This window comes from Onychostoma macrolepis, chromosome 22, assembly GCF_012432095.1.
Source record: "Onychostoma macrolepis isolate SWU-2019 chromosome 22, ASM1243209v1, whole genome shotgun sequence".
Lineage (NCBI taxonomy): Eukaryota > Metazoa > Chordata > Actinopteri > Cypriniformes > Cyprinidae > Onychostoma > Onychostoma macrolepis.
This window is the reverse complement of record NC_081176.1, coordinates 12,995,681-13,011,124: the sequence shown is the minus strand read 5'-3', so window position 1 is coordinate 13,011,124 and position 15,444 is coordinate 12,995,681. Positions and strand designations below refer to the sequence as shown.

Sequence of the window (15,444 nt, the reverse complement as noted above, 5' to 3'; positions counted from 1 at the left end):
AATAATGTTATTTCACATGTTTGGATTTTATAAAATTGTGCACTCGTGATTTTTCTAGAATAACTTTTGCTGCTAAATTATCCACTAACCTAGTTTATAATAGTATTTTTGTCATAGTTTATGATCATATATTTTTTCATTTGTTATTTTTCATTAAAATTAAGTTGTCTATGTTTAGTAGATTGTGTTTAACACAAAATAATGATGATCAGGTCAACACACAGAAGTATAGAAATTCTATATTGATTTAAAAAAAAAAAAAAAAAAAACTGCGCTGGTATCGGATCGGATCGGAATTGGCCGATACTCAGAATTTTCTGGATCGGATCGGATCTGAAAAAATGGTATTGTTGCATCCCTAATTCTGGCCAATACAATAAGTAGAGCTGGGTTTGTGAAGGAACTGGAAAGGTTCATTTTAATGTGTTTGAAAGACAAATAAAAGTAATACATGGTAAAATATCCAACTGAGTGATAATTCAAATAAATATTAATGTGTTCATCAGTAGTTGATGCAATGTTAAATCACTTCATAAACCTGAAATGATTTTTGTAAAACCAGTGGTCAAATGCTGTGTAGCTACCGGACTAATAACTGATCTCTGTGTGAACGTCCACAAAACTGGAAGACTGTCTGAGTGTATGTAAGCAGTAGGCTATTTTAGAAAGGAAAATTTAAAAGATGAAAAAGAGAAATTAGGGAGAATCAATAAATTATGAATAAATTATTAAAATTGTTTAAATAATATGTAATCCATAAAAATAACTTTAGTCTGATTACGAGTATTTTAAAATATAATTGAATCTAATTACAGGTACTTAATTTTTAATCTGATTACGTAATCCAGATTACACGTAATCAGTTACTACCCAGCTCTGACAGTAATCAATATTACATTTATTTTTACCCTGAAATAGGTGCTTGGTGTGAATTTAGGGGTCAACACAGCATTATAATAAACAATTTGGGGATTGATTAAATACTATATTTAAGAGTGTTGTTAAATGTACAGTATGTTATTTTTAGTGTTATTTAAAGACAAACTTGGATGATGAGTGTTAGATTATTAAAAAAACAAACAAAAAAAACAAACATCTAAATGTAAAAAAGGGAACAGACCATGCTCAATTAAATTTATTATTAATTTTACTATTCATAATAGACTGATCATTAAAAATGTTTACTGTCATCTTAACATAGTTTATTTCTGTTGTGATACCTACATAAATTATTGATAAACTACTCCTGACAATTTAAGAGCATATCAGAATTTAAAAAGAAAATTAATTATGATAGTACTATGAACACATAATTCTGTCAAGCTAATTTGTTAGCTTGCTAACCATTCGAGAGTTGAAGATACAAAAAAGGACATTTGGTGATATATAATGTGATATATAATTTAAAAAGACATTAACTGACATATTGCAATGTTAACACTACATAAATCAACAATCATTATTTTAGGATTTCTAATCAGCAGGCAGCAGAATATGCAAAAAAGTAGATAATCTGGTAATTTAGCATATTTTACCTGTAATATGATAAACAGAGTTGAAACCGATCCCAAATCTCCCAACTTTCGTTGGGTCATCCTGCTTGATGCTTCTGCCAACTCTCTGAATACCCTCCCAGTCTTCCTCTGTAAAGGCTGCATCATTGAAGGCATAGAGAGCAGGTCCTGCCAGATCAAAGTTACCAATGGCTGATCATACAAAAATGGATTAAACAAAATCTTTAAAATGTGGTCTTTTTCACAGAATAGTGAAGGATTTCAGTACTAGTCCTAGCAGAAAAAAATTATACATGTCTCCCATACTATATGTACTGTATGCACTTATTCGCAGCCTATGGTTTAAGAACAAATTAAACAGTGATTTTGACCTGTTTTGGATATCTGAGATACAGTTTGTGATACAGCAGTGGAGACTGATGCTTTTCAAAAGGGGTTGAAGCACAGATATCAGTTATTAATGGCAAAGTGTGTCTAAAAGTTTGTTTTAGTATAAAAAGTACTTAACTTTTATAACTTTAAACTCCTTCCCATTTACAAAACAGAAGATAAGCTGCAAAATGCAAAGCCCTACAGGGTAAAATCCTTTGTTGCAGGCTCTAAAATAATTTTGAATGTAGTGTGACCACACGTTGAATCTGCTCCCAGTGTTTGTAACAGAAATACCTTGATACTTTCCAAGCTCTTCAGTCCACAGGCTTTGAGTCCCATAATGTCTCTCATCATGAATAAACACCACAGTTGAAGCTCCTGCATCATCTGCATTCTGTATCAGCTCCTAATATGTTATAGAATAATTATTATTGACTGATGAGATATAAAATGCATTTGATGCACAATTATCCATGCAATATATAAAGGTATTTCTTTTTTAATTTAAATTTGTATTTTTTTACTTACCTTCAATATTTGTCCCCCATCTGGGTACCTTCTCAAAATTTCCTTCAAGTAATCAATAAATGGTGGAGACGTAGCACCAAATTTATTTCTACATTGAACAAAGTAAAGTTTATCACAAAATGCACAAAACTATGGTGACAGGGAGGGGACATGTTCAGTTCACTGAGTTTTGTCGTGACCACGACATATTAACTCGTGGGAACGTGATATGTCGTGGCCACGAGAACGTTTTGTTGAGGTAACGACTTCTTTATGTCGTGGCCTCTAGAAGTGAAGTCTTGGCCTTGAGATTGTATGTTGAGGGAACAACATATTTTTCTCGTGGCCATGAGATTAATGCGTAAACAAACCTGTGTGACCAGAAACCCGGGATTATCAGAAATGGATAAAAAATTTATTAACATAAAACATATGTAAACATTTCATTTAATCAAAACAACATATAAACATTTCATTTAATATTTGTAAATTATTATATTAACTTCTTAGGACTATATTTTTATATTAATTGTTATATATGCTTATTTCCCCTTTCAATTTGTATATTGCTTTACCTAATTAATGTTCTGTATAATTATGCTAGTATTTACTACCATATATTTTGCAAATACTGTAAACTCCTGACAATTATCCCAATAAAATATTTTTGAATTTCTGTATATCACTTTGGTCAGCCATGTGGCTGTTTTATGTATGCTATATAAGTAAATTGAAACCTGAAGTGTGCTATTTTATAAATGTCAAATGAGTGAATAAATGTACAATTATTAATACTTTTAGTAAGTCTCGCCAGTCTCTCACACTCGTAGTCTGTCAGGAAAAACAAAACAAAACACACCATTAGTGTTACATTCGGAGACTGAAGGAAACGGGCTGAATTGTGGATATAAATGCAGGTGGTTTAATAAAAAGACTAAGTGAACAAAGAACAGGAAACACTGGGAAACAAAGAACCAAAGCACGGGCAGACAACGGAATAACGTTCAACAACTGACAAAGCACAAGTGAAACGCAAGGGCTATTTATACACAAGAGAACAAGCTTAACAAGATAACAAGGGGGCGTGGTAAATGGGGAAGCACCTGGGGAACCTAATCACAGGGAACCAATACACAAAATGACTACAAACAAGGCATGGGAAACACTTCAACATAAAAGTCCAGACAGGCACAGGGAACATGTAACATGTTCATCATGTAACATCCCCCCACCTAAAGGAGTGGATTCCAGATGCTCCAAAACTGAAAACAGAAGAAAAAGTCCAGGAGGAAGGTGGAGCAGAGGCGGAACAGGGGGGCGGCATGGTGGGCCAGTCCCATGGAGTGGAAAAGGGCATGGAGACAAAGGTGGAGCAAGTGGCCAGGGTAGAGCAGACAGAGACGGAGACCAGGGCGGAGCAGGCAGTTCAGGAGGCCAAGGCAAAGCAGGCAGTTCAGGAGGCCAGGGCGGAACAGGCAGTTCACAGACGGCCTTCATGGCCCTGATGGGATGGTCAGAGGGCTCACTAGAGTTCATACACAGGTCTCCTGGCTGAAACATGGCAGACAGAGAGTTCAGAAACAGTGTCCACAGTCATATTGGGGAATTTTAAGGACACAAAACTGTATTCACCACCGTAACAGTGGCCTCAGGGAACACAGAGAGTTCAGTAACAGTGTCAGCAGCCGCAACAGAGGCCACAGGGAACACACATAGTTCAGAGGAGGAAGCCGCCACTGTCTCGGGAGAAACTGGCAAGGTGTGTACAGCCTAAACGCACAAAATGGCCGTAGCCATCACTGGGAGCATGGGAAACAAAACTTCTACCTCCAAGACAGATGGTGCTGCAGCCGGCAGGCTAAAGTGCGAAGCGGCTGGCAGGCTAGGGTGTGTAGCAGCATGTGAATGCAGCATTAAAGCACGTGAATGCAGCATTAAAGTGTTGTCTGCCCTATGTTCCCTTGTCCCTGAACCCTGCGTGCAGAGCGCTGTCGTCTGAAGATGGCCCTCGAGCGGATTTCACAGCCTTTGTGGAGTGGATTCTGGCAAGAAATGGATCTCCACTTCAGACCCAGAGCCCAGCCCACCATCACCTCGCTGCGCAGAGCCTATGCCCGAGCCCACTGATGATGGAGAGCCCGAACCTGCCACGACCGACGAGCCATTGCAGCACGGAGCGACAGAGTTGAGGATCGCCGCGGAGCCGGAGCTGCTGATGACATCAGACCAGGTGCAAGGGCCGGCTACAATGCCCACAACAAGGGAAAGAGCCATGGACAACGAGAGTGCGGAGAGGAGCTCTGCCCACTGCATCATGGCTAAGGGTGAGCTTTTTGAAGAACTGAGACTGTGGAACGCAGAAGGGGATTCCGATTCGGACTTATATTCTGACCTGCCCCCTCTCCTCCCTCCTTCATCGGAGCCCTCCGTCAATCCTGTTTCCCTGTCCAGCCCAGTAAGAGACTCTGTTCCTGAGCTCAGCCAAGAGAGGGCTCCTCTTTCCCTGTCCATCCCAGAAAGAGACTCTGTTCCTGAGTCAAGCCTGCCAGCCGCTCCACTTTCAAGTCCACCAGCCGATCCACTCCCAAGCCCTATGAGAAGGCTCCTGTTTTTACGTCCAGCCCAGAGAGGGCACCTGTTCCCAAGATCGGCCCAGAGAGGGCTTCGGTTCCTGAGTTTGGCCCAGAGAGGGCTTCCATTCCCAAGATCGGCCCAGAGAGGGTTTCCATTCCCAAGATTGGCCCAGAAAGAGCTCCTGTTCCTAAGTTTGGCCCAGAGAGGGTTCCTGTTCCCGTGTCCAACCCGAGAGGACTCACGTCCCCGAGCCCAACACAGAGAGGGCTTCCGTTCCCAAGTTCAGCCCAGGGAGGGCTTTTGTTCCTGATTGCAGCCCTGAGAGGCCGGAGGCTCCACCGTTGCCTTCCCGATCCCCGCCTCCGCATCAGTCACCTGAGCCACCTGTTCCGGCATGGTCTTCCAGATCCTCCTCGTCACCCTGGCTCATCGGCTCTCTGTCTCCGCCTCAGGCTCCTCCGCCACCATCAGTCGGCCCCCTGGAGTCGTCAGCCCTTCCTCCACCATGGCCCCTCCCTCCATGCACCAAGTGATGTCACGTCCTCTGGTAGGAATCTTTGGAAAGCATTGATGTATGTCTTTATTCTTTATTCCCATTAATTTGTACAAAATGTTTAGGATACACCAATAGTAGATGAATTATTTTGTCAAATCTGTTATTGTGATAAAAACAATAATATGATGGAAATCCATAAAATTCTGTTTTAGACATGCCATGTGGTATCTGGTTTGAAAGTTAGCATCTTGAGCTAAAGCACAAAATGGTGGAAAATGTCAACTCTGTTATTGTCAACTCTGTCATTAAAAAAAAGTTTAATGATAACGGAGTTGACAATGAGTAACAGAGTCAAATGTTCCCAATCACATTTAAGTATTTTGCATTATTATTAAGTTTATTTTGGATTCTAGGTCATTTTACTGTAAATTATACATTTGTTTTACATCATTACAGGCTAAAGAAATTGAATTACAGGTAAATTAACCTCTCAGCAGCAGAAAGGCAAGGGCAACAGAGGGCACAGCAACATGCTGACCCTGTAAGGAAGGCAGAAAATAGACAGAGATAGACAGCACAAAAGGAAAAAAGCACCACTACTCAAAATTAATGTTTTGCTCTAATGTTTATGAATACTAATGTAAACATATGGCTACAAAGTAAATCTAACATTCTTGCAAACTGCTATTCCTTGAATCAAGAGCTCTGTCTTTTATTATGTCTATAAAAAACTTACATAGTGCACATTTAAATACTAAATAAAGACATATGGGCAGAAATTGCCAATAACTGATTTGCATGCCCAGGGTGAGGGAGCAGCTATGTAATTTTATTTTCCAGATCTTTGGACACATTAAGTCTTGTTAAGTTAACAAGATCTGTAATTCACATGTATTTTATAAAATTAAATAGTTGTTACATTTAAAATGGTTTCAGTTTCAGAATCTGGCAGAAAATGTTGCAACCCCTTTCCTTGGATATTAAAGACTGTGATTCACATTTTCATTGTCTTTGTGTTCCTCGCTCCTCTCTACAGCAATCGTGACATAGCCAAGCCACATATGGCTCTTAGTTGTTTGCTGTCATCTGGACCATATACCTCAATACAAATTGTCATCAAAAAGAAAATTCTCTCCAATTCTAAAGCCATGGTAAAACACATGTGGGGAAAGTTTGGCCCATATGTGTTTACCCATGCCATAGGCCTACCTAGGCCAAATGTGACAGCTATCAGCCACATTTGGCCCAAACATTCTTGCTATCTGGGAAAGCTTTATTGGCATGTTGAGCATTTACAGTAGGCTATTATTTACTATAAACTATATTATAAACTATTCAGAACATTAAGTAAAGAGATCGAAATGAAGGGGGGGGGGGACAAATATAAACTAATTAAAAAAATACCTATAATATGCTAATAATAATAATAATAATGTACAAATATTACGGGAAAAAGATGATCAGTTAATGGATTTACAAGACTGTGGGATGGATAAAGACCTTTATAGACCTTTTTTTATTTTATGTACTTTATGTAACATTTATTCATGATAAACTTAATTCAAATGCTGTTTAAATCACGCACAATACAGTCCTGTAGCCTAGGCATATGGTTAATATAATAATTTAACAGTGGTGGCTCGTCGGGGGAGGCGGGGAGGCACAGCTTCCCCAAAAGTTTGAGGTGAAAATGGGAGGAGGACGATTTAATGTTAATAAAATGTCTCAGAATGTGTATTTTTGTTTGTAATTTCACAGATGTAATACCATAACATGAAGTTGGAAAGCGCCGCTTTTCTATCGCGAATGTGTCGAATCTGCTGATGTAATTATAACCGTAAGTGATATAAAAGGGGAGAGGGAGGCCAGGGGAGAGCTGAGCTCTCGTGCTTCCATTGGGGGAAAAAAAATAGCCCATCAGCATCGAGTGTTCACTTTCAGCGCTGAGGAGTGTTGAGAAAAGAAACCTTGCTAGGGAGGCTAGCCTCCAGTCTGGTATATCAACCAATCATCATAGAGATGTAAATTATGGGATATTAGTTTGAACTTCTCCCGCTGCATTGATAATGTACCAAGTAGGGTATGACGGGGCTAAAAGCCCACCTTAAGAAAAAATTTACTATTCACTGCACCTAAAATATATAATTGCAGAAAAGAATATATACGTTGTATTGAACAACGTATCAGAAGGCGATTAGTCACCAGAAGAGACAGACGGCAGTGCGTAAGTGTTTTAATACTCATTCTTAGCTCTGTTGTTTAAATTAATTCCTTGTTGCTAGGAAAGAATAGTTCGTTTCCTACCTATTTCTATTCTGCTTTTTCGTTGTGGTTTATATTTTTGATTGCACTAACTGATCATTATAATAACTGCCCTTTAGCTTAAACTCCTTTCCTGCACTTAAGTGCGAAGTGTTAGTTTCGATTTGAGCCATTGCCCTGCGATTGGCTGGTGGTTGTGCTAATTAAAAGCGACCACAGCTTTTTTTTCACTCTAGACTGTGTATTTGTTTGAGGTGTGTGCGCTGGCGGAAGCGTCTGCGGAAGCGTTCAGCCGTCGTGTTCAGCCTCCTCGTGTGAAGACCGAGGAGTGTAAAGACCTGCGACTTTTTCCTGTGCGACTTGAACCGAGCAACGACACCGAGCTACACACTTAAGTATCTTTTCCTTCCTCACTCTGCTCTCCTATCCTCTTTCCTTCTACCTCTATCATGTGTCTCCAAAACATTCCGGTTCTCTCTCAGCCACGCTCTAACATCACTCGCAGACGGCAACGTAATACTGCTAACCTCGCCCTATCTCTACATCTTCCACTACACCTCTGGCTTTCTCTGTGGGTCTCTGGAATTGTCAGTCAGCCGTCAACAAAGCTGACTTCATTTCTGCCTTTTCTTTAAAATCCACTCTCAGCATCTTGGGCTTGACTGAGACCTGGATTCGTCCAGAAGACTCAGCAACCCCAGCTGCTCTCTCTACTAATTTCTCTTTCTCTCATACTTCGCGTCAAGTTGGTCGGGGTGGGGGTACTGGCCTGCTCGTTTCACACAATTGGAAATACTCAACCCGCTCTACCCTTTGCAATTACAACTCATTTGAATGTCATGCCATTACTGTATCAGCTCCGATAAAACTCCAGATTGTGGTAATCTACCGTCCCCCTGGACAAATTCTAGCCACCTTCCTAGAGGAGCTGGACGGGTTGTTGTCCTCTTTTGTGGAGGATGGCATTCCACTCTTAGTCTTTGGTGATTTCAACATTCACCTAGACAAGCCTTATGCTACAGACTTCCACTCGCTACTAGCTTTAATTCGCAACTTGATTTAATTTACACACGCAATTGTACTGCAGATAACATTCTGGTACAACCGCTACATATCTCGGACCATTTCTTTATTACATTTACACTGCATTTTGCTACCCGTGCGCCACCAACCCCCCTACTGGTTACTTTTAGACGAAACCTGCGCTCCCTTTCTCCTTCCCATCTTTCCTCTGTGGTATCCTCCTCTCTTCCCTCACCTACCCATTTCTCATCTCTGGATGTAAACGCAGCTACTGAAACTTTATGCTCTACCTTAACTTCTTGTCTAGACGACATTTGTCCTCTCTCCTCTAGGTCAGCACGGACTGCCCCTTCTAACCCCTGGTTATCTGATGTTCTTCGTGAACATCGGACTAAACTCAGAGCGGCAGAGAGAAAATGGCACAAATCAAACAACCCGTCGGACCTGAGTAGGTATCAGTCTCTGCTCTCATCTTTCTCTGCTGATGTCCACACTGCCAAATCCTCACATTTCCACAACAAGATCAACAGCGCTCCAGACATGCGTAATCTCTTCAGAACATTTAATTCTCTCCTCTGTCCCCTCCACCACCTCCCACCACTTCTATTACAGCTGATGACTTTGCTACTTTTTACAGACAAAACTAGATCGATCAGTGATCAGTTCTCACCTCCACGCACACAGGACCCCAACCAACCACATCCACTGCTAAACCTCCCATTTTCTCCTTCTGTCCCCTGACGGAGGCTGAAGTATCCAAACTTCTCCTCTCCAACCATCCTACAACATGTCCTCTTGACCCAATCCCTCGCACCTTCTGCAAGCAATCTCTCCCACGCTCTTACCGACACTCACACACATCATCAACACATCCCTCCTCACAGGCATCTTCCCCACTGCGTTCAAGCAGGCTCGGGTAACCCCACTGCTCAAAAAACCTACATTAAACACTTCTCTTATAGAAAACTATAGACCTGTCTCTCTCCTTCCATTCATAGCGAAAACACTTGAACGTGTTGTCTTCAATCAGGTCTCATTGTTTCTTTCACAGAACAACAAACTGGACGCTAAACAGTCAGGTTTCAGGAGTGGCCATTCAACTGAGACTGCACTTCTCTCGGTCACTGAAGCCCTGCGAATTGCAAAAGCCCATTCCAAATCATCAGTCCTCATTCTGCTGGATCTATCTGCCGCGTTTGACACTGTCAATCATCAGATACTCCTCTCCACTCTCTCATCACTGGGCATCGCTGGAATTCCACTTCGCTGGTTTGAATCCTATCTCACTGGTAGGTCTTTCAGGGTGGCCTGGGGAGGGGAGGTATCCAAAGCACATACACTGGTCACTGGGGTTCCTCAGGAATCGGTTCTTGGACCCCTCCTTTTCTCCACATACACTACATCACTGGGTCCCATCATACAGGCACATGGATTCTCCTACCACTGCTATGCTGATGACACACAGCTCTATCTCTTTTCAACCAGATGATCCAACGGTAGCTGCAAGGATCTCAGGTTGCCTGGCAGACATCTCGGCATGGATGAAAGAACATCACCTCCAGCTCAACCTGGCAAAGACTGAGCTTCTTGTCTTTCCTGCCGCTCCAACTCTACAGCATGACATCACGATCCAGTTAGGTTCATCAACAATTACCCCATCAACTTCGGTCAGAAATCTTGGTGTAATCTTTGATGACCAGCTGACCTTCAAAGACCACATTGCAAAGACTGCTCGATCTTGCAGGTTTGCACTACACAACATCAGAAAGATCAGGCCCTTTCTGACGGAGCATGCTGCACAACTTCTTGTCCAGGCCCTTGTCATTTCTAGGCTGGACTACTGCAATGCTCTTCTGGCTGGACTTCCATCAAACACAGTCAAACCTCTACAAATGATTCAGAATGCGGCGGCATGACTGGTCTTCAAGGAACCCAAAAGAGCCCATGTTACACCTCTCTTTATCTCATTGCATTGGCTACCAATCGCAGCTCGCATCAAGTTCAAGACACTGATGCTTGCTCATAGAACAACCACAGGCTCAGCACCCGCCTACATGCACTCACTATTAAGAATCTACATCCCTCCAGAAATCTGAGATCTGCTAGTGAGCGGCGCCTCGTGGTACCATCACAAAGAGGCTCAAAATCACTCTCCAGAACATTCTCGTTCACCATTCCTGGCTGGTGGAATGATCTTCCCACCCATATTCGAGTACTGGATCCCTGTCAATCTTCAAGCAACAGCTGAAAACTCATCTCTTTCGACACTACTTGACTTCAACCTACACATAAAAAAAAAAAAAAAAAAAAAATATTTCTCCTTACTTATTCCTTCCCTTGCTAGCTTGTACTTATTTAAACAATGCCTGAGACTTGGTGTTACAAGCACTTCCTTTGTCGAATTGCCTCTTCAAGATGAATCGCTTCATGTGTTCCCCAAATTGTAAGTCGCTTTGGATAAAAGCGTCTGCAAAATGACTAAATGTAAATGTAAATGTAAATGAACATTAATGGAGCAACAGATTTTGTGTGAAAATAAATCATTCAAGTTGTTTATTTTGTTTAAAAATCTCATAAATATGAGGTGGCAAAGGAGGCCTTTTACCCCACACACGGGGTAAAAGGCTCACCAGCATGGGGTAAAAGGCACACTACTGATACAAATACTTCAGCAAAAAATAATGTTTTTTTTAAATAATGAAATAATAAAATAAAGTAATAAGTTACTTTCACTTTAGCAAAGTTTGTATTATTTTCTCCTTATTTTTAATTTAAAATAAATAAATAAATATACTGTCATTAGAATGTTAATATAAAAATATATTTTAAAATTCAGAAACAAAACCATTTTAATAAGTAAATATTCTGAAAGTATTGGAGATAATAATAATTGAATATATATTTACAGTAGTAACAACAAATTATATTTTATTATATGATAATATCAAGTTTTTAAATATGATGGTTTCATTCTAAACATGGTGATTATCTCTAACACCCAACATAATATGATATTTACCATCTGAATCTAACCATGTCATGTCAACAAATGGAAAAGCCAGGATCAATTAATTATGTTAATTACTGTGCGCCTTTAGCCACAACAGCAGGGGCGCTTTTTACCCCAAATATCATACTTTTACATATTCTTTTGTTATTTAAAAACTGTTGCTTTAATTATCTTAAACAAAACTGAAAATCATAAAGAAGACCTTTGTCTCAAAATATATGCATTAATTTCAGCAATTCTCATTTGCTACTTAAATCTACAACCTTTTAAAAAACATAAAATATTAGATCAAGTAAGCACAGAATCATGTTTGCGCTGCTGCGTGTCAAAGATCAGACAAATCTGCAAGTGCATCTTGAAAAGCGAATGTTTTGGAAAGTGCTAAACCATGTTTTTGTGCCATCTAGTGGTTTAGATGAAAATAATATCAAAGGCGCCTTTTACCTTAGGGTTGTACCCTACTTATGATGAGTAGCGTTATTGAATATTTGATCACCAACAGATTTACCAAGCTGTCATACAAATTAAAAATAAAGGGAGAACATGCCTAAGCTGGATATAGGCTGCAGCTCTCTTTTAACACAGACTTTTAAGGAATGGATGTTGGCTTCAAGTGACAGGCAAGGTCAGTGAAATTATATTATCTTGCTGTATGTGTCGTTTTCTTTATGTTTTCTGACTAAAAGCAACCAAAAAGCCATTTTAAAGTGGTTAAGCAAATAAGAAAAAAGATAATAATAATAATAATAATAATATTTGGCTGGGGTCCCCAGACCAATACAATTAGTGTGTCTCTATTTTAAAACCTACGAACCGCCACTGTAATTTAATAATGTAATAATTTCTATAATAATTAATATTCCTAATAATGTCTTAATTCAAAATAAAATATTAATAAAACCATCTCTGAAAATCACGGGTTACTATGGTCATGCAGGTTTGTTTACTCATTAAACTTGTGATAACTAAAATGTATAATTGCAGAAAATATATATATACTTGTATTGAACATTAATGGAGCAACAAATTTTGTGTGAGAATAAATCGTTCAAGTTGTTTATAATCTCATAAATGTATGGGTGGCAAAGGGAGCCTTTTACCCCACACAAAGGGTAAAACTATATAATTCCCTCAACATAAGAAGTCGTGGTCACGAGAAATGGATGTTGTTCCCTCAACATACGATCTTAAGGCCATGACTTTACATCTAGAGGCCACGACATAAGGATGTCGTTACCTCAACAAAATGATCTTGTGGCCATGACATGTTATTACGTACCCAAGAGGCAATATGTTGTGGCCACGACAAAACTATGTGAACTGAACATGTCCCCTCCCGGTCACCGTACAAAACAAATCAAATTCAAGGTTCAATGTGTAATAGATAAAGTACAAAAATAGATTAATTAATGCTAGAGTAAAGTGTTAGTATACTTGGGATTATTTGTAAAATATATTAGCCTTATTACTTTTTTTTCATAAACTTTTAATCAGATATTAAATCATCTTAAACATAAAACTTGCAGTGAGTAAAACCACTTACTTCTTTTTCTTCTTTTGCCTTGATGCTGAACTCATTGTCTTTCTTTTACAGTCTCCTGTGTTGTGAAAAAAAAAGCTGTTTGAAAAAAACAATTAACTTCTAAAGCATTCTTTTAAACAGTTGTTATTTATTCCTTTGTCATTGTTAAAATACAGGTTTTTTCCCCCATGTAGTAGTTTCCTATCGATACTTCAGTCGTATAGCGTCTGCTTAGTCCCTTTTTCTCTTATCCTGAAACCTTTTTTTTTTTTCAATCACACAGTATAACTGGCCATTGGTTTGTGCAGTGGTTTAAAGAAACGAACCAATGGCGCGGCGGTGGAGCTGCATGAGCCTATGGCAACGAAGCCCGCCAGAAGCCGCACCACAAGGATACATTGTTTTCGTTCAAATCAAAGCATAAATAAACATAGAAAACGTATCCGTGTGGTGTGGCTGACACAGAAGAGCATATGTTGTTTGCGTTCAGTGGATACTCTCCAAAATGGTGCTACGGTGACGCGGAGGAGACACATTGTTGAATAAAGTTTTTTTTTCTTTGCATACAAAATGTATTCTCGTAGCTATATACAATTACGGTTGAACCCCTGATGTCACACTGATTATTTTACCGATCTCCTTGCTATGTTTCTGGACATTGATCGTGTTAATCCCATTCCACCAGAGGCGTCGACTCGTCTTGGTCATGGTCTAGCAGTGTGTCCATCACAGAGATCTGTGCGGCAGCCGGATGGACCTCGCCATCCACATTTGCTAGGTTTATAACCTGGACGTTCCGGCCTTAAGGTCATTGCACACAGACATTTTCGCACATTAAAAAATAAATACGACCTCATGTCATGTCAATCACGTTTACACAATGCCTCCAAAATTTTCGTCCGTCATAAAAAATTTTGGGATCGGGTTAGATTTTCCCCCGTTTTTCGCATCTGTAGCAAGCATTTTAAGAGGTGTTTTGACAGTTCAGAGCCACCGTACAAGCGAACGCCAAAATCCAGAATGGCGATTGTCAAGTTAATCCACTTCACCTCACAGCACAAAGCACTTGTCCTTGCACTAGATCCTTGCACTCTGAGTTCACAGAAATTGATGGTCTTCTTTTTAATATGTGGCTCTAGTATCACTAGCAAAGCATCAAACTGAGCCACTGACATCCTATATCTGTATCTCAGGATTGAATGGACCCAATATTTCCTTTCTTTTTCTTTTTTTTTTTTTAAGAAGCGAGAGGACAACAAAATCATCCTCAATGCTTGAAGACTCCATTTAGTAGGCTACTATTTTGCGATTTTTTCGCAACTGATTAATTAATACTAGGGTGGCCAGACATCCTGTTTTTCAATGTAAATCCTTTGAACATTCTGCAATGTGTACACTTTTTTTAATCATGTCTTTCTGATATTCAAACGTCTGCTACAGCCCTCCTCCTCAAAGTCACCATTCACTTCCTTTATATTCAGTGACATCAGAAAATGACTTGAATGTCAAATAGCTTAAGTTCTAACAATACTGCCTTGTAAGGAGCTGTTTTTCAAGGAACACGCTGTATATGTAAGGGTCCTGCTCTGACAGTTTTGTCACTCTTTACACAAACACAGATTCAGTCATGGCCAGAAATATCGGCACCCTTGGTAAATATGATCAAAGAAGGCATTAATCTGCATTCTTAATCCTTTTGATCTTTTATTTTTTTTTAAATTCACAAAAATCTAACCTTTCATTGGATAATAAGAATTTAAAATGGAGGGGAAATATCATTATGAAATAAATATTTTTCTCAAATACACGTTGGACGCAATTATTGGCACCCCTAGAAATTCTTATGAGTAAAATATCTCTGAAGTTTATTTCCCATTCATATTCACAATTTTGAGCACTCCAGGGTGATTATGAACATGAAATTATCCAGCCATGGCTTCCTGTTTCACAGAAATATAAATAGGAGGGAAAACAAAGCCCAAATTCCCTTAATTATCCATCACATTGAGAAAAACCAAAGAATATATTTCTGATGTGCAGCAAAAGATAATTGAGCTTCACAAATTAGTGAAGTGGCTTTAAGAAAAGAGCTAGAGAAAATTCCCATTTCCACCATCAGGGCAATAATTAAGAATTTCCAGTCAACATAAAATGTTATGAAACT

At 39.5% G+C, this 15,444-nt stretch overlaps 1 protein-coding gene and 1 pseudogene across 1 annotated transcript in view; one reads left to right on the top strand and one right to left on the bottom strand.

Moving 5' to 3' along the window:
- The window catches only part of LOC131530993 (oocyte zinc finger protein XlCOF6-like), a 113,870-nt pseudogene that overhangs the window by 65,044 nt on the left and 33,382 nt on the right, over positions 1-15,444 (top strand).
- Positions 1-15,444, bottom strand: part of LOC131530904 (sacsin-like) — a 43,469-nt gene that overhangs the window by 25,169 nt on the left and 2,856 nt on the right. The window contains 4 exon segments of the mRNA XM_058761413.1: positions 1,536-1,682; positions 2,181-2,292; positions 2,415-2,502; positions 13,302-13,356. Of these exon segments, the coding sequence (XP_058617396.1) occupies positions 1,536-1,682; positions 2,181-2,292; positions 2,415-2,502; positions 13,302-13,336 (382 nt within the window). The 5' untranslated portion in view covers positions 13,337-13,356.